The sequence below is a fragment of the Pelobates fuscus genome, chromosome 9 (assembly GCF_036172605.1).
Source record: "Pelobates fuscus isolate aPelFus1 chromosome 9, aPelFus1.pri, whole genome shotgun sequence".
Classification (NCBI taxonomy): domain Eukaryota; kingdom Metazoa; phylum Chordata; class Amphibia; order Anura; family Pelobatidae; genus Pelobates; species Pelobates fuscus.
In genome coordinates, this window is record NC_086325.1 from 29,271,720 (window position 1) to 29,297,735 (window position 26,016).

At 42.7% G+C, this 26,016-nt stretch overlaps 2 protein-coding genes across 2 annotated transcripts in view; both read left to right on the plus strand.

The window, feature by feature from the left end:
- The window catches only part of GIPR (gastric inhibitory polypeptide receptor), a 38,031-nt gene extending 23,295 nt beyond the window's left edge, over positions 1–14,736 (plus strand). The window contains exons 6-14 of the mRNA XM_063433321.1: positions 583–686; positions 1,770–1,923; positions 2,839–2,998; positions 6,047–6,107; positions 6,706–6,775; positions 9,648–9,736; positions 10,864–11,002; positions 14,034–14,075; positions 14,483–14,736. Coding sequence (XP_063289391.1) covers positions 583–686; positions 1,770–1,923; positions 2,839–2,998; positions 6,047–6,107; positions 6,706–6,775; positions 9,648–9,736; positions 10,864–11,002; positions 14,034–14,075; positions 14,483–14,635 — 972 coding nt within the window. The 3' untranslated portion in view covers positions 14,636–14,736. The remainder of the gene's footprint in view (positions 1–582; positions 687–1,769; positions 1,924–2,838; positions 2,999–6,046; positions 6,108–6,705; positions 6,776–9,647; positions 9,737–10,863; positions 11,003–14,033; positions 14,076–14,482) is intronic.
- Positions 14,737–19,020: 4,284 nt separating this feature from the next.
- On the plus strand, positions 19,021–22,710 carry FBXO46 (F-box protein 46). The gene is made up of 2 exons (XM_063433323.1): positions 19,021–19,343; positions 21,232–22,710. The coding sequence occupies exon 2, from the start codon at positions 21,294–21,296 to the stop codon at positions 22,647–22,649; it is 1,356 nt and encodes a 451-aa protein (XP_063289393.1). The 5' UTR covers positions 19,021–19,343; positions 21,232–21,293; the 3' UTR covers positions 22,650–22,710.
- The last annotated feature ends 3,306 nt before the right edge of the window (positions 22,711–26,016 follow it).

Consider the following 26,016-nt stretch of genomic DNA (forward strand, 5'->3'; position numbering starts at 1 on the left):
ATAAATCAATGATACTGTATTGTTTTTTTTTTTTTTGCTCTACTGTTTTACTTTTTTTGTTCTACTGTTTTACTTTGTTTTGATTGTTCTTATATTGTAATAATTAGCACAGAACTGCAATCTGTGAATTAGCGATTAAACAGCATTGAAATGTTCTCTACTTTGTAACACAAATGGGCAGAATTTAATTTTAAGCGATTCGTCTGAAGAAGATTTGAGTAAATCGGCAAATAAATTCAGTCCGAATGATTTTACTTCTGAAGCAGATATGTGCAAAACTGTGGTTTGTTTACAGATGAAAAGAATAGCCCAATCAAAATCCTTTCTATCTGCAACTGAATTAGTGAATGTTTACTTATTTTGCAGAGTAATCAATTAGCTTGAGGGTGGATTAAAAAAAATGTTTATTTGGCTAATTTGGAATAAACTAATACAATTTCTGCAGGTCTGCTGTGGAATCTGTAGATGGGATCGATTTGGTATCGAATCGTTTCTGGGAAAAATTAACAAGAATTTTATTTGGACGAATTGTTCCATATTTTTGTAGAAGTTACTTTGCAATGAATTCTGTTTCCGTTTCAGCATCAGTCTTGGTTCCTTTTGACAATACGTGTCATGTACAACGTGGGATACAGTGTGTCCGTCACTGCACTCATTGTCGCCGTATGCATACTCACCCAGCTGAGGTTCGTATCTTTGCAGGAAAGCACCCCTATTCAATTTAAAGTTCTAAAATACAGGAAATAAAATAAAAGGGATATTAAAAAATGGGTAATGGCAGTGACAAGATGACATTGGTAGGAGAAAACATAAACGATTATGAGAGCATGCATTAAAAAATAGTAAACAGGATAAAAAGGAAATAATCATGACATGAAAAAGAATAAGAACAGCTACAGTGGCATAATGAAGACTAGCATGGAAGAAATAATATAGAAAAAGGGCTATGGTGGATAGATAGATGGATGGATGGATGGATGGATGGATAGATTTTCAAAGGTTTTCCAATTCTTACTTGTGGCTACAGACAGCACAAACTTTGAGGGCCTTTCACAAACATAGGAATGATAGAAGTGAAGTGAATTGCAGGTTTAACCCCTTAAGGACACATGACATGTGTGACATGTCATGATTCCCTTTTATTCCAGAAGTTTGGTCCTTAAGGGGTTAAAAAACTCAGAAATTCTCCAACTGCCCAAATAAAAAAAAAAATCAACAATCATGCATACATTAAATTGTGCATGTTTTCAATGGGAATATATTTAAAAACCGTTTGCAAAAGCTGCAGATCTCTTGTCTGCAACATTTGCAAGCCATCCCCTTCTAACTCCGCCCACTTTTTATGACTGTCCAGTCACAGAATTCCCAATGCAGCTCAATGAGTCTTTGCAAGGCAGGTGCTCTGGGCAATTGCTGCCTCTTGAGTTTAGCTCCACTGAGCTAACCAAACCAGGAAGTAACAAGTTTAATTTATAAAAGTGTAAATTTCTATTGAAATCTGCTCTATTTGTTAAATAAAAAAGAGGACATACTCTTCACACATAAAACACTTTCAGTAAGATAAAGTGCCATAGGGGTCCACACTGTTTCTTTAAATGTCTTATTTTACAATCTCAGTTATTTGGCTTTGAATGTGCACTTCCATTTTTTATTTTCTATAATTCTCATTCTAATGAGTAGCCCCAAACTTTTCCAGAATGCTAACACGCTGCTAGGTAATGCTTTAGAAAAATAAGATTGCTTACCAAATGTATTGTTTTGTGTGACAGGCGCCTGCGCTGCACTCGGAATCTGATCCACTGCAACCTGTTTGTCTCGTTCATACTACGCGGAGTGTCAGTGCTGACAAGAGACGCACTTTTATTTAGAGAGAAGAGCATGCTCCAGGCAGAGAAAGACTTCACAAATTTATCCAGAGAAAAAGTAAGTGGGTGGAATCAACACTGTAGAGCTGTGTCCTGGGCTAGCGAGCTTCTCTCCGGTAAAAGTACATTTTACACATTATGCTTAGAGGGGTATCAGTTAGAATGTTCCGCTACACAGTTGCCGTCATATGACATGATATATATATAAGTTTTGTGGGTGCACCTCTAGATGTATTCATTTTAATGCCATTGCTTACTCCCTGTTTTAACTATAAATTCCTTTAGTGCAAAATGTCTCTCATTCTGACAAATAAAAGTGGTTCACAATCTTCACTTTCTTTAATGCTGGTCGTCAGCCTAAGCTTTCCCTGTACAGTATGTTACACACTATGTCACTTTTATTTAATTATTGGTATGCTCCAACCCTGGCCCACCTTAGTTCCCCCACTTTTTTTTTTGTTGTTGTTGTTATTTTTTCCAAATTATGTTGTTTTTTTTTAAATGTTATATATAAGGAAAAGTAGGGACTACTTTTTCTTATGTGTGACCTGAAGGTTGACAAAAGTTGGCAAATGGTGGAAGCTCCATGGCCTTTGCCATTGGCTGGGTTGTGTCACTTCTGGGAGCTGCCCGTCACAGGCGCTCTGTGTTTACTTTTGCACGATTGCAAGAGGCAGCACAGGTTTATTGGAGGACTTTAACGTCCGTATCATTTGATGGGCACACCCAAGGTAGGACAGAGATTGGAATTCCTGGTGCCACCATCTTAGGAACACAAATGCGGGATCAACACAATGTGGGGAAAGGTAAGTTGCACCGGTCCCTGTGCCTGAATTGGCTATGGGGTTTTCGTGGGTCCATAGGAAGGCTGGGGGCGTACCATGATTTATGAACGATCACAATTTTTCACTCTGTGTTGACATGTTCCATATGTGTGGGTGTGCAATAAACCACTCTCTCACTTCCCTTTCAGACCATGGTGGGGTGTCGTTTAGCTCACATAACTTCGCTATATTTCCTGGCTGCCAATTATTATTGGCTTTTGGTAGAAGGTTTGTATCTGCACAACCTGCTGATTGTGTTGTCATTCTCCGAAGAAGGGGCACTTCCTCGATATATGCTACTAGGCTGGGGTAAGTGCAATGATGTGTGCGTATTACTCCATGTCATTGTATATGTCCCTTTAATTGGTGAATATGTACCAAAAAGTTTTGGACCCATAAGAAATAAAGGTGCTCCATTTCTAGTTTTATCTACCACCTAAGCTATTATAGCATATTTTTAATAATAATAATAATAATAATAATATGTTACGCTAAATTAAATTAATAATAATCTAAGTGGGTTGCACAGCTGGCTGTATGCTAATTCCGATGCCCTCTGCAGTAAATATTGCAAGTATCATTCAATCCAGAATTATAAAAAATGAAGTAGCTAATGAAGAATATACTTGTGTGCTATTAAAATATTCTGGGATAGTCAAAGTATTGAGTAGTTTGAATAAGAGGATTAAAATTACTTAAAGGGACACTATAGTCACCGTAACAACTACAGCTTCTTATATCTGTTCTGGTGAGTATAGGTATTTCCTTTAGGCTTTTTGCAGTTTTCAGAGAAAATGTAGTGTTTACATTACAGCCTAGGGATACTTCCACTGGCCACTTTCCTATGGGAAAGTATTGTGATTGGATGAGATCATCACTTCTGATGATGTCAGCCAATGAGGCAGATCAGGGGTAGAGCCAGCACCAGCAGGCTTTAATAAAAGTAAGATTTTACTACATCCGAGGAGGCCAGGATGGCTAGATGGTGTTTTTAATGCTATAGAGTCAGGAATACATAATTTATGTTCCTGACCCTATAGTGTTCCTTAAACTAAAAAGATGGATTTTTTTTTTTTTTAAATTCTATATTTTATTGTGCGATAATTAACATACATCCATGCAATGCCACGACAGCATTAGCAGGCTTAATAAAACAGTGTTAAACATGTGTGACATTTGAGATAGCTGCACATTTTATAAATTGTATGGGTCAAGAGTAATACAGATATATTCAACGGTAGCTACATAAACAGGCTAGTACTAATCAGTGATGGTGTCAGTGACAATTCAAATACAAGCTTAAACTTAATGCCTATCTAAGATATAGTAAATATTGACATAGCTAGATTAATAGGTTTGAGTAGTATGGGTCTATGCTTGTGATGACACTTGTGGTGCAGGAATATAACGTTGGTTATGAGTGTCATATATTTAGCATTTAACCTGCTGTCACCGCCTAGTACAAGCTATAAGTTAACCACTAGGCGAGATCTTTGCGTGTCGTTTTAGAGAGGCTAGATAGATTGGGACAATTAGCAAAGCTGACACTCTGGTGCGCCGGGGTTCTCTGTGCCTCCTCCGTGGGAAGGGGTCGGCGTTCTAGGGGACCAAGGCCTTTTCATATGGGGGCAGTCCTGATTTTATCCGATACCTGCTCTGTTGTGTCTGTGTGGTAAGGTGCAAGCGTCCTTCAGAGCAGGTATCAGGGCTTGTTTTGTCCATGTTTTGTTCTGCAGTTTTCGTAGGGTTCCTCTGGATTGCTGGCTTGGTGTGTTAGGCTTGATACCTTCGGTCTTCCGCGGGTGTGTGTCCTCTTTGTTTAGGAGCTGGACGTTATTCCCTGAGATCCACCGCTTTCCAGGCTGGTCTGTTGCAGGCTGAGTGTAAGGCGAACACAGGATCAGTCCGTTGGTGGGTTTGTCTCGCTGGGCGGTTGGCGCGGTCCCCCCGGGTGGGAATGGTCGATGCGCCGTGTTCTGTCCCCTCGGCGCTGCCGCTGACATTCACCCTCTCACGCTGCTTGTTTTTCCTGTTGTCGGCTGGAGCAGTTGGGAGGGTTGGCGCGGTTTTTGCCGCTTCCCTGTTTGGCGGGTTCGGTTGTCAGGGACTGTTAGAACAGCAGTGAACGCCAGGAGGGAGGGAGCCTTCTCATTGCTGTCCGTGCACATGGCGCCCGCCATTTTGGAGGTAGCTGTCAGGCCCCCCTTCCCCGACCGTGGAGCCACGCTCATGGCCACCGGGTGAGGACCGGGATCACCCCCCCCCCGGTCCATGGGGGGGGGGACACGGAGCCGGATCTGCATCAGTCTGCACCTTTGGCTGGGCTCTGTGGTACAGGATAGTGTGTCAGCGTCCGTCTGCCCCACTCACCGCAGAAGAAGGCCTGAGTTGGGTCATCAAGATTTTCTCCCCCGGGGGACTGAAACTCAGCGATCCAGCCTCTCCCCGGGTCCAACAGTCCCCTGGCACTGGGCATCTGTGCTGTCGGTTCGGTTTTAGCTGGCAATGTATAATTTTAGAGGGTTTTCAGTAGCTTTTTTGCAGGAGCCGCTTTGACTTGCGACTGTCCAGCTTGGCGGTCCGGCCCCGCCCCTAAAAAGATGGATTTGACAAGATCTCAAATCTGACTTGTGTTAGTTTTTAGTATAATTATATTATTTATATTGACAGGGCATTGGTTTTTTGAGGATTAAAGAAATGGAACTATATCACATGATGTACAGTCAGCTATCAAATAAGTCAATATATCAAATAAGCATTATAACAAATTATTATCCATCGTGAATGATTGTGGGAAACAAATTTTTATTTTTAGTATTTGGCCATTTAGTTAATTAAACCTCACTACATAGGATAATATTTGAATAATATATCAGATAAGAGTAAATAGCATTATGCATACAACTCTTAATGAAGTTCTTTATAAATGATAAGTGGATTAGGTACAATTTGTCCCCAGGGATCCAAACCTCACAGGAGATTATTCACTAAACAGTAAACTGTGTGATAAATTTACAGCTGCCAGGGTTATTTGTGAAGAATTCAGTGCGAATCTCATAATTTGCCCAAATAAACAAACCGAAAACATAGCTGTATTTGGTTATTGCACACCAAAATTCTACATTCACTTAGATTTTTTGCCACTTTAATGGAAAAACCCTGATATTTTCAAAATGAAGGCAAGAGTTAATAAACTGGGGAAAAAATGCCGCAATGTGCTATTTTGGCTGTTAATTAAAAAGCCACAGAGAATTGAGAGTTTATTTTTTACGTTATGTTGCTAGCAGACATTCCATTGTTTCACATTGTTATTAACCTAACCAGCTATTGAGTTGAAACATATTTTGCTTATTCTAGGAGTACCGGTTCTGTTTGTAGTCCCCTGGGTGGTAGTTCGACAACTCTATGAAAACACACAGTGAGTGCAAGACTGTCACATAAAATGGTACTGTGATACTCAATAATAAGCGCGTTTCCATGCACACACCAATATAAAAAGATACAACCCCAGAATCCCTCCCACTCAAACCAATAGCGCATGTATGTTTATGACATCTTGCTTCTATGTATCTGCAGTGCTTATTGCTTTTTGCCTTCTTAGTAGAGACAAAGCTTTCCATTAAAGGGAACTTATGTATTTCATTTACATTGCTACCTTAGTGAAATTCCTTTGTTCATTTATTAATTTTTCTTAACATTCCATATTTACGAAGTTTTAACGAATGAAGGTGAAGAGTAACATTTATCATATATCATGCACAAACGCAACACAAGATAATATTACTGTAGGATGTGGTATGTTATTACGATATACTCAGGTCGTATAAGAACATATACATTTTTCAGGGTAAAACAAAATATGATATAAACTTGTGTCCGTTTATAGAGTGTTTTGTCAAGTTGGCAAGACCCACGACAGCTTTCCACGCAGAGTGTTAAGGAAAGTTTGAATCTCATGGAAAAGCCGCATCCTGGTGTTTGCATATTTTAAGAGGTGTTTATCTATTCTATTGTAGGTGCTGGGAAAGGAATGATAATTCTTCTTATTTTTGGATCATTCGATCTCCCCTCTTATTAGCTATTCTGGTGAGTACAGTAGTTATTTTTAACACTATTCTAGAATGTTCAAAATTGTCCTTCAGCTACAAATGCCATAACGCTTCACCGACCAAAGATGCCACCCTCTTTGTGATGTTACCCGAATGTAACCAGAAAATACTACAATTTGGAATCCACAGACCCCCAAACGACATTGCTGTACCCCTACAATGCCATGTTGGAGGTGGGGAAAGAGATAACGTGACACGTACTACTAATACCATAGCTCCAGGAGTAAATGTGGTCCAGCCTGTTATACAGAATTGTTACTTTTGCATTCGTAAGGAACGTATTAAGACATTTGATTGGACTTTACAAATGCAAACAAAAAGAACGCTATCGTAACTTCTTTAATTTGGGGTTTATTCTTACAACACAACTTGTCATTCAGTCCAGAAAATGTCACACACCGTGCTTGATATTGCTTGTGTGATATCATTCCTAAAAATAATTGTGCAAATATGAATATACTGTCTGACATATGATTCTTAGCGAATAGTTAGATGTCTTCAATTGTTTTGATTTTGGCATAGTTGACTGGCTGCTACAATTTCCTGGCAATAAACATAACATGTGACATTAAAGTTTTTCCATGTGAAACATCGGATCGCAGCTCTAAAAAATGGTGCGATCGCAGATTCTAAATAGAGAACGTGATGCTGTTCAAGTATTTTTATCACAATATAAATTTACAAAGAAGGGCAATAGTCTAGCCATATTTTGAGATGGGGACCTGGACCCACAGCCAGTGGTGTATCCTGGTTTTGTGCTGCCCTAGGCAGGACAAAACTCAGGCGCCCCCCTCCCGCCCGCCCGCGCCACCCCCATCCAACCCTTCCCCTGCCCCGCCTTCTAAATACACACACACACATTCACTGACAGATACGCATACACTAGCTAACAGAAACACACACACACTAACAGACACACACACAGTCAGATACACACACACACTAACAGACACGCAGACACACACTAACAGACACACACAGACACACTTTCTCAATGCTTTCCTATGGACGCTGGCATCTTCTCACTGTGATTTTCACAGTGAGAATCGCGGAATCGCCTCTAGCGGCTGTCAGGGAGACAGACACTAGAGGCTGGATTAACCCTCAATGTAAACATAGCAGTTTCTGTGAAACTGCTATGTTTTCAGCTGCAGTGTTAAAACTAGAGGGACCTGGCACCAGGGGTGTATCCTGGTTTTGTGCTGCCCTAGGCAGGACAAAACTCAGGCGCCCCCCTCACCCCCACCCCCCCCCCGCCACCCCCACCCAACCCTTCCCCCGCCTTCTAAATACACACACACTGACAGATACGCATCCATTAGCTAACTGTTAGCTAATGGATGCGTATCTGTCAGTGTGTGTGTGAGTGTATGAGTGTGTCTGTGTGTGAGTGTGTCTGTTAGTGAGTGTGTCTGTTAGTGAGTGTGTCTGTTAGTGAGTGTGTCTGTTAGTGAGTGTGTCTGTTAGTGTGTGTGTCTGTTAGTGTGTGTATGTCAGTGTGTGTGAGTGTCTGTTAGTGAGTGTGTGAGTGTGTCTGTTAGCTGCTAACAGACACACTCACACACTCACTAACAGACACACTCACACACACTGACATACACACACTAACAGACACACACAGTCAGACACACACACACACTCTAACAGACACACTCTCACACACACACACTCTAACAGACAAACAGACACACTCACACTCACTAACAGACACACACTAACAGACACACTAACAGACACACACTAACAGACACACTCACACACACTAACAGACACACTCACACACACTAACAGACACACACAGTCAGACACACTCACACACACTCTCACACTCACTAACAGACACACACACACACACACACTAACAGACACACTCACACACACTAACAGACACACTCACACACACTAACAGACACACACTAACAGACACACTCACTCACATTAACTCATTTTTTTTTTAATTTACCCCCCCAGCCTCCTTACCTTTGGGAATGCTGGGGGGGTTCTCCCTCTCCCTGGGGTCTAGTGGGGCTGCCGGTCGGGCTGCTGGGCTGGTTGCTGGGCGGGCGGCTGGCGAGGGAGCACTTCCTCTGAGCTGTCTGCTCAGCTCCCTCGCGCGCCGCAGAGTGAGGCTGGGAGGCGGAGCCGGAATATGACGTCATATTCCGGCTCCCAGCCTCACTCTGCGGCGCGCGAGGGAGCTGAGCAGACAGCTCAGAGGAAGTGCTCCCTCGCCAGCCGCCCGCCCGCCCGCCCGCCCAGCAACCAGCCCAGCAGCCACCAGCCCAGGATGTCTGTTAGCCGCAAGGCTAACAAGGCATTTGCCCTGGGCGTTTGGGGGCGGCTTTTTTTGCCGCCCCCTGGAAAATGCCGCCCAAGGCAAATGCCTTGTTTGCCTCGCGGCAAATACGCCCCTGCCTGGCACCCAGACCACTTCATTGAGCTGAAGTGGTCTGGGTGCCTATAGTGGTGCTTCAACTGGTGCAACAAATGGAATATTAGTATCCAGTTATATGTATAACAGACACATTCATATTTTTGTTTTGTTTATATCACTTTATGGCAATACCTGTACTGTATGAAGAATTAAAATATTCTACATAATGAGATGCTGGACTAGGAAAGAGACGAGGGTTACATTCACTATACAAACTTATTTCTGACTGTTTTTTTTTTTTTTACTAACATAAACTAAACTAAAACTAAACTGAAACTAAAGTTTGCAGATACAACAGACCTCCAAACGACATTGTGACATACTGACATGTCTCTCTCTGTCCGTTAAGTACATTTATTCTGATGAAATATTCTTTATTTATTCTTTTTTTATATTTCTCTATATTTCACACCAGATAAACTTTGTGATCTTCCTGCGTATACTGCGGATTTTAGTCCTGAAGCTGAGAGCCAATCAGATGAGAATAAGTGATCGTAAATACAGGTACGTCCATGTTCTACCTGAGTGAGATGGCACAGATTTTTGTTTTCTCTGATCAGTGGGAGTCTTAAAAACTAAATATGTTCAGTTAAAGAGAATCTGTAATTTTCAATATTTAATGAAGATATATTTCACAGAAATTGCAATGTAATCATAAGATGTCAAATAGACAAGACTGGGCTTGTCAAATGTTTACAAAAGACAGAGCTCTACTGTCAACTTTTGTCCAATCTCAGCAGCCATCATAAGTGATGGCTGTGGGATTTAGGCATCAATCTATGGGATTTTCCAGAGTTCCCAGAATCCCAGTGTTGTACTCTCGCGCATGCATGAGAGTAAGTCGACACATATATGTTTAAGTATATTTATTCTGAATTAAGAGATTTCTGTAGCTTTGTTTCTTTTTATTGCTTTGTTTAAATTGACTTTACACATTTTATGGCGCTTGCTCCTTGTTTATTTTTAAAATTATATATTTTCACTGGTTTGAAGTGCCTGTGCACACGTTTTGGTGATTATACTAAGTTTACGCTTGTTTAAACAGATACTGAAGGCAAGAGATTGGAGTGTTTATGGTGCCTGGAGTCCATGGACTCCGTGTCCTGCATCACTGCTAAATGGTTTACGAGATTCTCTGTCAACAGCAGCCTGCAGTCTGGACTCCAATGACAAAATGGGAGAAGGAGCTGTGCTATATTTAGGCCATACCAACGGTAGCTTTCAGCTCATCACTGCCCCAATCGCTTTTATAAATTGGTATGGTTTGATTGAGGTGGAAAATTAGCTCGACCTCTGCTGTAAACTGAGCATCTCTGCTAAATGGTGAGTAAACTGTTTAGCAGCGATGTGAGAGCTCACGGAACTCAAGGCACCATAACTAATTCAATCCGTTGATGTGGTTATGGTGCCAACAGTATTAAAAGTAAAACAGAAAGTGTTGCTTTTTTAAAGTTAATAAATGTCATCAGTTAATGTTTCTTGGTGTGTCGTAAAGCTTACGTTTGTTTTACCGAAAGGCGGTTTGACAGGCACCTGAATAATATGAAAATTATCTTCATACAAAGTCATGTGGTGTAATCATTATTCATTTATTAGTGGGTACGGGATATCACTGTCTCCTTATTCCACAGACTGGCCAAATCGACATTGACGCTGATCCCCTTACTGGGGATTCACGAGGCCGTATTTAACCTGATACCTGAGGAAAGCGCAAAGGGGGGATTCCGCTACAGCAAACTAGCGGCAGAATTACTGCTCAGTTCATTCCAGGTGAGCAACTTCAGCCCGCCTCACTGCTTAACTGTACATGCATTCTACACCACATGCCCAGCATGGCCTAGCTACCAATATATATAGGACATACATGGGCAGCACTAAAACCACTGTATGAAACATATTATACCGCATGCAACTGGATTTCCAATAGCTTCCCTGATTTTTGGAACCTTACCTTGCCATAGTGCTGGGGTAGGCACCTGTTGACACTCCAGATGGTTTGGACTATTGATGCTTTGCCAGCATTATTATTATTATTTTATTATTTATATAGCGCTATCAGATTCCGTAGCGCTGTACAATGGGATTATGTCTGTAAAAGTATTATGGGAGATGTAGTCCAAAACATCTGGACTGCTGAAGGATGCCTTCCTCTGCCTTACTAAATGCACCGGTTGTAAAACAGCTTAACTGGCAGAGTACAGGTAAAAGAGACTTAACGCTATTAGCTTTACTTGTTAATAGAATACAACTGCAGAATTAATATAAATCAAATGGATTATACATTACAAGTAAATGCCAGTAATAATAGTGAAAACAGAAATAAAATGTAAAAAGGAACAGGAAACGGTCACTTGGAGACACAATTAATAACACTGTGTGCACACAGGAGCGCCACAAGATATTTTCCGGTACTATGCTCCTATCCAGTCGGTCCTCTCACACCTCGCCCCTCTGCCAGTCCTTACATTGGCTCCCTGTATCCTATAGGAGTCAATTCAAAGTGCTAACCCATACATTTAAAGCACTGAACAATTCCAGCCCCTCTTATATCTCTTCACTGATCCAGAGGTATGCCCCTCCTCGTACCCTCCGCTCTGCCCGCGACCACCTCCTGACCGCTGCTCGCACCCGTACGGCCAACTCACGCTTGCAGGACCTCTCACGGGCGGCTCCTCTCCTATGGAATAACTTGCCTACTGCCATCAGACTCTCCCCTAGTCTTCAATCATTTAAGAAGGGCCTTAAATCCCATCTCTTCAGGAAAGCGTATGGCCTCCCAGAGTAATCTCTCCCTTACATACCTGTCTCTTGCTCTCCTATGGGATAGTGCTTTGCTCTCTCCTCCAGCTCTGCTTCACTCCTACTTGATATTTCCTATCCTAATGTTTCTAATACCCCACCTCCTATAGACTGTAAGCTCATTTGAGCAGGGTCCTCTTCAACCTATTATTCCTGTAAGTTTTCTTGTAATTGTCTTATTTATTGTTACATCCCCCCCTCTCAAAATATTGTAAAGCGCTACGGAATCTGTTGGCGCTATATAAATGGCAATAATAATAATAATAATATGATGATGATAGCACCGGTGAACTGTGCTTCCCTCTCCCCTGCCGGCTCTGCAGGACTGGAGGGGAGATCAGAGTTCTCCCTCACCGGCCCGCTAGCACTGTAATGCTGGCAGCCGTCAGGGAGAGGGATGAAGGGAAAACCCGGGGAGCTCTAACCTGCAGCCTGCCGGGTTCTGCTTTCGCAAGATCGGAGCTTTGACGCTGTTACCACGGCAAAGCTCCGAATCTCGCGAGAGTGAACTCTAGCCTGAGCTGCAGGCTGGAGTTCACTCTCACCACTAGGGCTTCTCCACCGGACCACCAGGGATTAATACTGTCCCCCCTCCCAGGCAAAGGTAAGCAGGGAGGGGGGATATAAAAATTATTTTTTATTTAAAAAATAAATAAATGTATATATATTTATGAATTTGAGACACACACAGAGACACAATAATCCCCCATAAACACACACTGCTCCCCCATACACACAATTACCTCCCCATACACACACTGCTCCCCATACACACACATTACCCCACATATAAGTACACTGCACCCCTCACACACACACTACATCCTTCACACACACTACAGTCTTCACAAACACAATGCACCCCCGTACACTCACGGCACCCCCACACACACACTGCTACCCTCACACACACACACACTGCACCCCTCACACAGACAAACACACGTACACTGCTCCCCTCTCACACACACACGCACACTGCACCCCTCACACACAGACTCCACCACTCACACACACACACACACATTGCACCCCTCACACACACTACTGCCCCTATCCCCTACTACAGCCCCTATCCCGGCAAATCCCAGGTAAGTTGTCAAACTGTTCTTAAACAGTTTGACTACTTACTCTGGGAGGCCACTATGGCATTACTGTCACCATAACCACTACAAAGTGACGTAGTGGTTATTGTCCCTGGATTGTTTCTTTACATAATCTACCAGTGCAACTCCCAAGATTAGGCTCTGGATCTGCACTTGAACAGCAACTGGGGCCCAGTATATGCCTCTGCGCTGTACATATATACAAACTAGACATTTTTTGGACTTGGGGCGCCTTGGAAAAATATTAAATATTAAGGGCGCCTTGAACCTACAAAGTTTGAGAACCACTGCTGTATTCACATTCTAGAGCTCCACTTACTGTCCATTCTGCTAACAGCGGTAAAAATGAATGATGTAGTTTCAAACTCAAACCCAGGATTAGTGAATATCTACATATTCCACTGCCTTGTTCCATCTTGGACTCCAGCATTCTGTTGTACAGCACTGAATAATATGCTGGTACTATATAAATAAAAATATTAATACTAAGCCCAGGATCTCCACTGCTGTAAAGCAATTCCACAAGATTTACAAAAAACTAAATAATGTGAAATGATCACGTGACTTTGGCACAGAGATATAATGCATGTAAATAACAATTAGGATCTGTAGGTATGGTTACTTATGGTCGCTGCATATATCCTTTATATTATTGCTAAGTGCAAATCCAAAATATAATAGAAATACATTGGGTATGGGGAAACTTCTCAAAAAACGGATACGGTATATATCTAGTTAGGTGTCTTTTCTAAGAACACTTTGTAAGTGGATCTAACCACTTGCTGCACTGTTAGATGGGTGCGGTAACATTTAAAGGTAACGTTGGATACTTAATGACACTATACCAGGGGTAAATCTTGCAAAATGTTCATACCTTCTCTCTCTCTTGTACTCAGGGGCTGCTGGTCGCTATTATCTACTGTTTCTGTAACAAAGAGGTAAGTAATGCTCCCAGTTTTTTCCTCCTTCATTCTGACTATTTCCATAACTGTTATTAAAACGGCACTGTTCCCCCCACCTCCCAACCCTTAAAAATGAGTATTTCATAAAGATAGAACCTTTTTTTCACTAAAATTCCAACCCAGTCAAGAGATATACTGACACAAAGTAGGGACTAGAGGGCTCCAAAGCGGACCCGCCAGATCAAGAAAGCCACGCCCACGAGGAACAGGTTCAAATAAGTACAACTCACCTTTACTTGCCCCTGGCCATCGGACTCTCAGCAGCAATGTCACCACTGGGGTTCTTTGCATATTTGTGCTGATTTAATTTGAAGTTGCCTTACCCTCCTTTCATCTCATCTCTCTCAAAGCCTCTTCTCATGGCCTCCTTTTTCTTCTTACAGGTTCAGTCTGAGCTTTACCGCAAAAGGCAGAATTCTTTAAATGGAGGGAGGTCCACCTGCGCTCCGCGCTCCTTGCACCCCTCACCTAGGAGACCTAACGTAGCTGAGGACTTGATGTCTAACAGCTCGGTGGCACGGACCAGCCAATACTGAATTACTCATCTCATCCTGCGACCCACTCCCCTCCTCTCAGCTATTTATTTATTTATTGTTTACTGTCAAGTCATTGTTAATTAAAATCTTGTTTGTGAGCACAGTGCAGTTGAAGTGATTATTAATAACTTTCCTTAATACATAGCTCTGAGATCAGATAAACCATTCACATTCCCATCTTATCAATTTCTTTCTTCACTTTTAGTCCTTGATTTGATAAGCGTTTCCAATAATTTAATATTTTTGGATAAACTTAAAAAACTTATATTAGGAAAAATATTTAAATTTTGTAATAGCTTTTCAAATGATTTCATATTTTTAGATGAACTTTTAAAATATATTTTTTTCAGAATACAGGTGCTCCTCACTTTACGACCTACCTGTTTTACGACGGCTCGCACTTACGACCAGCTCTCTAGCGTGGGGATTCAAGGGATACTCCACTTTAGCTGGTCTATGTTTGGGGAATGTTCCCCGAACATAGATTGAAGGGATTCCATGCTCTGGTGCGTATGTCTACGCTCGGGGAAATTTTCCCGAACATAGAAAAGCGCACCAGAGCAGGGAATCCCTCGAATCTATGTTTGGGGAACATTCCCCGAACATAGATTTGAGGGATTCCCTGCTCTGCAGCACCTTCTCTATGTTCTGGGAAATTTCCCCGAACATAGACCTGCCCAGTGCGCATGCTCTATAGCGCATCCTCACTTACCGTCCAATTTGTTTTATGTAAGAACGGAACCTGGTCGGTAAGTAAGGAGTGTCTGTATTAAAATATTAAATAAATTATACATATTTTTTTTTAATATTTTAATATTTTAAAAAAAAATATTTAAAAAACTCATCCAAAAATATTAAATAATTTCAAAAGCTTATCCAAGAATATTAAATCGAGGCCTTAATTCCTTTATCTCTTTAAGTCTCAAACCTTTGCTGTTGGGCAATATATCCTCTTTTCTTTCTTGCCTGCAGATATTATTACAGCTATTTTTGTTATACATTCCTTATTTGTAATATGCCTTCAACATGTCCACAGAGGATTGGGGAATGCCTGACTTCAAACAGCCATACGAATAATGCAAACACCAGTGGCTTTACTTCGAATATATGGATGGGATTTACACAAAGTAATAAAATCCCTTGCAGTGTGCAGCAAATCCAGTATGCTATGACACTGACGCTTTAACTCTCGCAGTGATGGACTGATCACACTACATTTTTGCAAATTCAATTAAATTGGATAAAACTTGGCTATTTTTGCCTCAGTCTTCCCATTCAGATTTAATTGGTAAAAATTCAAGATTTAGTGAATAAGGTTGTAAATGTTTACATCCTGGGAGATTATTTTATAATAAATAACGGGGAAGCTAAAGGTCTAATTTTCTCTAATTTTGAAATGGGAAAGTCACAGAACTCAGTGATAATTGGAACTTTGGATAGTTTTTTTTTTAAATCATTGGCCTTGGGTTGAATCTGTCCACCTGTATTTTTCTCGGAATCAGGCCTTATAACATTTTGCAATGGATTAATAGAATTTCCCCCATGAGGCTAACACTCCAGTGTTGTAATCCTACAAAGACCCTCGCTGTGCACAAGCAAAGTTCAGTTTATATTGGGATCAGAGATATAGGATCAGCGTTAAAGCCGTACTATTTGCTTGGCTTTGTGATCAGTAGCTAGTATTTGACATAACATCTGTAAAGATGGGTAGAGTATAGGCTTAAAGGAAGTAAAAAGGTCTTGTATTGTGTATAGAACAAATCCTGAAATGATAATAGTTTATTCAATTGTGATGTATTAAAAACGAATTGCTGAATAAAGGCCACGATGCCAAACAATGACTATAGCTGAGTTGGATTTTATTTTTAATTTTTTAAAAAAAAACATTGGCCTCATTCAGTTATTAATTCAACACCATTCACTCGTTGTGTTTTTAAAGTGACAATAAAAACAGCTGTAAATATTGTAATTTGGCAATAAACCAAAAAACACATTGAGCATTCTATGAGCTGCATCTGTAGGATATTGCTAGGTTACACAGTAATAAAGCTTAATTAATGAAAACAGAAATTAGATGGAATAACACTTGCATGGGCTGCAATTAGGTGTGAGACCTGCTTCGCTTTTGATAATACCATCAGCAATGTATACAACAGCTAGAATTGCTAGATCAATCATGTTGCTCTAGTCTAGAGACATATCTTTTGTACGTGCTGATGTGCAACATATAAAGTTCTACCCTGCAATACCTGGCAGTTGCAGGAGGGAAATCAATGAACTAATAAAGCTATTTCCTATAGGATTCCATCGTCATTAATAAATATATTTTTTGCATGAATCATATGAATTCTACACATTGTTAAGTGACTGCGGGCTATGGTTTATCTATAGTTAGATCAGCTACACGAAACACTTCTCATCGTGTTGGATAAATCACTGATGCCTTGAAAATTAAATTTGGGCGTATTGGCTAGAATATTGATTTTACTGCTTCTACCTACAGCACAATTTGTTTCAAGGTTGAAAATCTTACAGCAGACTAAACCCAACTATTGGACGAAATATTGCAGCTGGTGAAAAAAAAAAATAATAATCCACGTTGCCAGAAAGAAAGATGCAGTCTGCAAGCATTGGGTTTGCATGCCTGGACTCACATTGGAGCATGCAGCTAAAGATTTGATTGGATAATGCAAGCTCAGCAGCAGACTACGCTAAAGCCAGTAAGAGGCGCATGCCCAGAATCTTAACATAAGGGAAGGACGAGGGAGGATCTGCAAATGTTTAATGCAGAAAAAAATAAAATACATGTCGAGAGAACACTAATCAAGGTCAAGGATGCATGAAAGCCAGTGTCATGGATTCTCAGTCTGGCCTAACATCATAGGAGTCATACGCTCTGACCTGTAGAGAATCATGCACACACAATATTAAGTGCAAAATCAAAACTAGGATGTTGGCATTGCCTTGTATTTACTAAACCGAACTGTAAAGAAATGGAAAGGAAATCGCTAATTTTACGCTGAAATAGAGATGCGATTTATTTGTTCTTTGGCAATTTTGGTAGCAGCCAGTCATAATTGTGTCAAATACAAATAAATTGAAAATAAAAAGGAAATGTCAATAGATTTGACGCCTCTGCTTTTAGAAGGGCTGCGTTAAAGGCCCTTCTATACGGCACCCTTGTTTGTAAGGAAAAAACTAAGTGCTGGCTCCTGTGTATTGTATGCGGGGCTGGCCAAGATGCCCCTCTTTTATCCAACCTTGTGAAGGTGCTATGTGTTAATTAAAGGTAGGAGTCATTAACTTCATCTATCACTTCCTTCAGCACCTTCTGTGCCTCCGTTCCCGTATTTATACATTTTCTAGCATAAATATCAGACAACGTTGCCAGGAGTTGAAGATTGACTGAAATTGTAGGTGTCCAGAATGGATTACCAATGGAAGTGGACGTGCCACCATGGGGGTGTACCTTCACAAATTGTGCAAAGCATCACAAGTGACAGTGCATCATTAACCAACTTCGCTAATGCAACCTATGAATGCTACATACTGCAGGGCAACATGTATTGTCTTCAACACTTCTGTCTGCCAACATTATTTGTCTGTACCCCAACTCTATCGATTTAAAATGCTGTGGAATGTGCTTAGAGCTATTTATAAATGCTGGTAATGAGAAAGAAGTTATATATATATATATATATATATATATATATATACCCATGATACATTGTAGTGGATCTAGATTGCTCACTAATCTATATTAGATATAAATTGGATTACACTCATTCCCAGTGTTTGTGCCTAACCTGATAATAAATAAATAAATAAATAAATGTGTAAATGGAATGCTCAGCGAAAGTATCAGACATAATTCCATGCTATATCACACTTATTATATCACCATGATAACCTGTTGGTGGTTTTAATTACTAAACTGTTTAACACTAGTAACACAAGCTATAAAATGTCACTAATTAATGCCATACATGACATGTCACCTCCTGTGTCACTAATCCCATACATGACATGTCACTAATTAATCCCATACATGACATGTCACTAACTAATGACATACATGACATGTCACCTCCTGTGTCACTAATTAATCCCATAGATGACATGTCACTAACTAATGACATATACATGACATGTCACTAACTAATGACATACATGACATGTCACCTCCTGTGTCACTTATTAATCCCATAGATGACATGTCACCTCCTGTGTCACTGTCACCTCCTGTACAGCTTGTACAGACTGCTCTGTGTATTGTTATTCGTTTCTCCCCGAGAGCTGTACTTGTCCCACACTCCCTTAAGGTGTCCGGGCTCTTCCATATAAGGACATGGCCGGATCTGAGGCTTCTGATTGGCCGATGGCCCCTCCTGCTCCTGTCTGTCAGCCGAGCTCGGCGAGCGTGGGTGCTGGGGAGCCTGGCCCTTTAAGGGATCAGGTGACAAACACCAAGCGTCACCCCTCCCTGGATGACATCTCCCGGGTAGCACGGGGAGCCCAGCGGGTGTTAGCCGGGTCACTGCCCGGCCCAGGGAGCACCGGCCGCGGGACCTGTGGCATGCAGCGGGCAGCACTGCGAGCCATGGATTAACTCCGGATCAGGATCTGGATTTAAACTGGAGGAGGGGGAGAGTTAGACTGCTCAGGCTGGGAGAGCAACTTAATCTGGATCAGGATCCAAACCACAGAGGTGAGGGGATCTGGAACCACTGGAGGAGGGGGGGAGTGCTGGAGCCACTAGGTGAGGGGATGGGGGGAGCTGGAGCCACTGGGGGGGAAGCTGGAGCCACTGGAGGGGAGGGGATCTGGAGTTCGGAATCTAGAATCAAGGGGGGTTCTGGGGTAGAAACAGTGGAGCTGTTCTGGAGGGGATCTCGGAGCACTGGGGAGGTTCTTGGTCTAGATGGAGAAGTTCTGGATCCGGCTCTAGATGCAGCGGGGGAGGTTCTGGGTCTAGAAACAGTGGGGGAGGTTCTGGGTCTAGAAACAGTGGGGGAGGTTCTGGGTCTAGAAACAGTGGGGGAGGTTCTGGGTCTAGAAACAGTGGGGGAGGTTCTGGGTCTAGAAACAGTGGGGGAGGTTCTGGGTCTAGAAACAGTGGGGGAGGTTCTGGGTCTAGAAACAGTGGGGGAGGTTCTGGGTCTAGAAACAGTGGGGGAGGTTCTGGGTCTAGAAACAGTGGGGGAGGTTCTGGGTCTAGAAACAGTGGGGGAGGTTCTGGGTCTAGAGACAGTGGCGAGGGAGAGGTGCTGGGTCTGGTTGCAGTGGAGAGGGAGAGGTGCTGGGTCTGGTTGCAGTGGAGAGGTTCTGGTTCTAGAAGCAGTGGAGAGGTTCTGGTTCTAGAAGCAGTGGAGAGGTGCTGGGTGAGTAGGGTCTGTAGTACTATAGGAGCCAGGGGAGAGTGTTTACCAAATGCTTGTTTAAATCCAGATCGCAAATAAGTGGAGAAAAAAAAAAATACAACAATAAAAGAGGAAGTGCATTTGCAGCAATGTTGATCAAAACAAAAGCCTAGATATGGGTCTGTGTATTAAAGAAAATCAAAATGGATAAATACATCAAACTGTTTAATAAAAGATTGGTGATCTGGTAAACCATGTACAGGAATAATATATTAAAGTGTGGCCTTTTAAAATAATTTGTAACACTTTGCCTTTTTATGATTTATTTTTTTAATAAGGTCAGAGGCTAGCTTTAGAGTAAACATCCCACCCTGCCTTCCTGCATCCAGAGTTCAATACTTTAAATAGATGAGGGAATTCCAGTCTGCTTCTAGTTCCATTATCTGAGTGTTACAGTATCAGAGTGCAGAAGCCATTAACATGATCCATGCTCTGTCACATGACACAATAGCCACACATTACAGAAGGAATTCTGTTTGTATTACTGTGGTGGGGGGGATAGAATGGAAGATTGGAAAATGGTTCTTTTTATGATTGGATAAAGTGTGCAAGTCCACAGAGAGCTGTGCTGGTTTTTTTTTTTTTTTTTGTGTGTTTTTTTTTTTTTTTAATTTTTACACTTGCTGGTTATAGGCGTGGGTTTGGAATAGGTTAAGAGGCTAGGTAAATGGGAGTAGAGGGCAAATATTTAGATTGGGTGTAATAACTGGTAAAGTAAGTTATCATATTCTGTATTGCACAAAGAAGTCTTAATGGATTATACCCGATATGTAACCTTACACTGGTGACAATGACACTGTGATACTGTATCTCATTATACCAGTTGTCATTCCTCTGTCTTATTGTGATGATTGCCTGGTGTCTGTTTTCATATGATAATACATTGTTCTTTCTAATACTTGCCTTGTGCCCCACGTAGAAACACTGCACTTACATTTCTTTGTGTTATTCATCTTGCATCCACCTCTCCCTGTATTTTCCACCATGCTGCCTTTGTCATTCAGTACTGCAGCCTATCACGCTGTCATTTGTCTGCTTGCATACTGGTATTACTGAATTTCCTATCAACAGGAAGGTAGTGTGAATACATGTGTGCCCCTTTCTGGTTCTGTCACTGTAACCAACAATGTTCTATAGGTAAATCTCTCTCTCTTTTTTTTATTCTTCCCTTTATAGATTTCCTTGCGATCACCAATCTCAACGCTGTAACTGACGTTCGTTCTCCATCTCCAGAAGTCATGGAATCCAGGGTCCCATCCCCCATTCACCTGTGGAGCCCACGTCCGTTTGGGTCATATTCTACAAGTCTCCCTTCAGGTGGTAAAGGAAGTAGCGCTGAGGCAAACGTGGAAGATGTGAAGCCACCAGAGGAAGAAATTCCTCCTTCGGATATTCCCCATTGTCAAAGTGGAGATGATCGTGTACTCTTGGATACTTGGTATGTCATCAAGCCAGGGAACACAAAGGAGAAAGTGGCATTCTTTGTGGCCTACCAGTGTTCGGAAAATGGAGCCTCATCACGTCCGGGCGGTGCAAAGGTTAAAGGTCGATGGAGTGCAGGAGGCAGCTCTAGGGCTAAGAGACGACGCCATGCAATTGATCCAGAAGCTTCTCCATCAGTGGCTGAGATGGTGGCATTGGCGGAAAGTCGCACTGCTGAGGTAGTGGAGCCTAGACCCCCTCTGGTTCTAGTGACCTCCTCAGATGATCAGGAAGAAGGCCAGTGTCGGAGTGTGGCAGAGGCAGTTGCCCAGTATGAGGCAGAACATGCAGAACGTGAGGTGCGCATTGCCTTCAGAGTGGCTGAACGACCAGGGGATCCCATCACTTGTGACCTTTATCAGTTGTTAAGCCCTGAACCACACCGTGTCCGTGTCTTACTGGAAAAGATGGAGACACCTCAAGCTGACCGAGCCGATGAAGCACAGGCCACTGCTTCTGCTGCTGGCTTTCATGTGGACTTGGTGCTAACCGGTGCTGTTGACCGCTGTGTCTTCTATGGCGGTGAAGCAGGAGAAACAGAACCACTACCTGGCCAGCTTTTCTTCCCACGTCTTTCTACTGCCCCTCCGCCTCCACCTCCCCCACCCCCACCAGTGCCACCCCTCTGTCGTCTTTACCGTCATGTTTCCCATGATTTCCTAGAGATCCGCTTCCAGGTACAGCGGCTTCTTCAGCCACGCCTTTGTCTCTCAGTTTTGCCGGACCATGTCCTTCTGGCTGTTTTTGGCTACTTGTCCACACGGGCACTAGCTGCTGTTAAGTGTACGTGCCGGCGTTTTCGGGCTCTAATTGAGGACTATGGGGTACGACCATGCGATTCACGATGGAGCAGGGACCCCCTATACCGAGATGATCCATGTAAACAATGTAAGCGTCTATACCGGAGGGGGGATGTTTCCATGTGCAGATGGCACCCAAAGCCATACCACCACGACCTGCCTTATGGCCGTTCCTACTGGATGTGCTGCCGCAAACCGGACAGGGCAGCACTAGGTTGCCAACTGGGACTACATGACAATAACTGGGTGCTACCAGGAGAGTGTACCCGGGGAAGAGGAAGAGGGCATGGGGAGGGTGATGAAGGCAGGTGAAATGAGAAGAATGGGGACTCTGCTGTGTGAAAGTTTGAATAAAAGGGATTATTTATAAGTGCATTGATGTCAGTGTATCACCTTGATGGGGTGAATGTTGGTGGGACAGCATTTTGGTTTTTTTTAACATGTTCTTGAAAATTACTTGAGCTGCTTGGGTTTATTCACTAAGCAGTAAATATAGTGAATTGAAAAACAAATTTTCCATATAACCGATTTTGTCTTGTGCTTTAAAATGCGGTGATCAAAGGGGCACCACCAACTACTAAAGCCTGCTGTATTGGTTGTATAGCCAGTAGACTCTCTTCCACTATTATGTACCACAGAATTTTGGAAAATTTCACACCATCACAGGGTCCACAGTCTGCTCCCTCATTACAAATGGCTCTAAAAAAAAAAAGTCTTAATTTAAATTAACTTTAACCGACACTTTAAGAAAATTACTTATCTGAAACCATTGTCTGTAGTGGTTATGGTGCCATGATTTGAGACCGTATTGGGAACGAATGCACATTCCTCTTCATCTGTAAAGCTAAGAGTTAAGACATGCAGCCTTGCCGATCAAGAGTCTTTCATTCTGGTCTTTAGGGGTTTGATCTTTTTTGCCCACCTGAAGTTTATGGGAGAAGTACTTTATCCCGGAGGTGGCAGATTCACAAAACTGGCAACGCAAAGAAGGTAAAACATTCTTCCTTTGCTGTGCAAGTGTCAGGGGTGCTGGCATATGGTTGTAGCAATGTTTACAAATCGCAGTTATATGCCCCTCCCCAATGAAAGAGAAAATGCATGACACTTCGTGACCATAAGTTTTTCAGACACGAAAAGTTATAACAAAGCTTTGAGTCACCCTATAAATATTTTTTGAGATATGTACAAGGTGTAGACTGATCTACTTCCTTCTCAATTACTTAGTATTGTCTTTTACCTACCCTCTTTGCCACCATGTCCCCTCAATCATGTCATAGGTATGTGAGGCTCTCTCCAGTCTTGTTCTGTAAATCTGTCCTTGGCTCTTCTTAACCCCTTAAGGACCAAACTTCTGGAATAAAAGGGAATCATGACATGTAACACGTCATGTGTCCTTAAGGGGTTAAACTGTTATCAGTGTGCTTCTGCTCTGTACCTCTTCTTATAGGGACACTCCAGGCACCGAAACTGCTTCATCTAAAATGTAGGCACTCTTACCTCAAGGGGATAAACCATTCTTAAATGGTTTAACCCTAAAGTTGCCTCCAGTGGCGATGTGCTCAGCTGACCGCTCTCAGCCAATCAGCAGCGCACCTCTCCGGCAGCACTCCACGCTTCCTGAATCTAAAAATTCAGAAGCCGAATGCTGTCTGGAGGGAGGTGGACGTCACCGCTGGAGGCATCTTTGGGGTAAGAGTGGTAAGAGTTAATTTTGATAAAGATGTTTTTGTGCCGGGAGTGTCCCTTTAAAGAAACACTCCAAACAACTAAAGCACGTTGATTTTTATTTTTTCTTCATTGTACAGAAAGTGCAGATTTCAATAGAAATTAGCTCTTTTTTTAGAAATGAACCTTGTTACTATTACCTGGCTGCCATTCAGAAATCCAGTCCTGTTATATCATGGCCGGTTTAACTCAACTGCCCAGAGCACCTGCCCTGCAAAGACTTCTCATTGGGAAGTCTGTGATTGGACAGACACAGAGTCTGGGCGGAGTTAGAAGGGGAGCTTGCAAAGGCTGCAGACCCTTCAAGCCGGTTTTAGACATAGTGGCAATGGGGGGGGGAAATGCAAACACAAATGCATGCATGTTTTCATTTAGGGTATACTAGATAGTGATTTATTAATTTGTATATATTTTAATATAACTTTATAATAGTGGAGTGTCCATTTAATCCTGTAAATTCAGACTACTACTGTGGCTTCTTTGACTTTTATTCCCTGTATCAGTTCTTATATGCTCACTTTCATTCACATGCTGTTTCCTGCTATCCCCAAATCACTTGCCATCTCCTTCCCTTTGTCATTTACCCCTCTCATCATCATGAGGCATTATATTATCATCCTTCAGTATCTTGCCTCAATCTGCATTCATTCCCGGCTATGTCATGTGTGTGTGTGTCTCGCTCTCCCTCTTTTTGCCCTTTGCACCTTGTGCTGTGCTTTTCTCCTCATGTCACTCCTTGTTTCAAAAGGTGTGTGTGTGTGTGTGTGTGTGTGTGTCTGTGTGCAGGGCTGCCATCAGAAGTTTTGGAGCCCCTGACAAAGCACAAGGTCTGGGCCCCCCACCCCGCCCTCTCCCTCCCGGGCCCGCCCACGCCCTACCTAGTCCGCTGACAATGATGCAGGACTGAATGTGGTGTGTATAGTGGAAGTGAATTAGAATGTGTGTAATGGACAGGGGCGTATTAGCCGCGAGGCAAACAAGGCATTTGCCTTGGGCGGCATTTTCCAGGGGGCGGCAAAAAAAGCCGCCCCCAAATGCCCAAGGCAAATGTCTTGTTAGCCTTGCGGCTAACAGACATGCCGGCGGGCTGCTGGGCGATCGGGCGGCGCTGCCTGGTGGGCGGCCGGGCGGCGAGGGAGCACTTCCCCTGAGCTGTCTGCTCAGCTCCCTCGCCAGCCGCAGAGTGAGGCTGGGAGCTGGAGCCGGAATATGACGTCATATTCCGGCTCCCAGCCTCACTCTGCGGCTGGCGAGGGAGCTGAGCAGACAGCTCAGGGGAAGTGCTCCCTCGCCGGCCGGCCGCCCGCCAGGCAGTACCGCCCGATCGCCCAGCAGCCACTGGACCACCAGGGAGGAAGAGACCACCCCTCCCCAGCATTCCCAAAGGTAAGGAGGCTGGGGGGGTGTTAAATTAAAAAAAAAAAAAAAAAAAAAAAAAAAAAGTCATGTCTTAAAAATAAATTTAAAAAAAATGTGTTAATGTGGGTGGGCGAGTGTGTGTGTGTGTCAGTGTTTCTGTCTGTGTCTGTTAGTGTTTCTGTCTGTGTCTGTTAGTGTGTCTGTGTGTGTGTGTGTGTGTCTGTTAGTGTGTGTGTGTGTATGTTAGTGTGTGTCTGTTAGCGAGTGTGTATTTCTGTTAGCTAGTGTATGCGTATCTGTCAGTGAATGTGTGTGTGTGTATTTAGAATGCGGGGCGGGGGGAAAGGTTGGGTGGGGGTGGCGCGGGGGGAGGGGGGCCTCCTGAGTTTTGTCCTGCCTAGGGCAGCACAAAACCAGGATACACCACTGGTAATGGATGTAGTGTTTGTGTATTAGATACTGTTTGTGCAGTGAATGCAGATTGTGTGTTTGTGTAGCGGATGCAGTGTGTATAGTGAACGCAGAGTGTGTTTGAGTAGTGGATGTAGTGTGTGTACAGTGATGTAGTGGATGTAGTGTTTGTATGTACTAGATG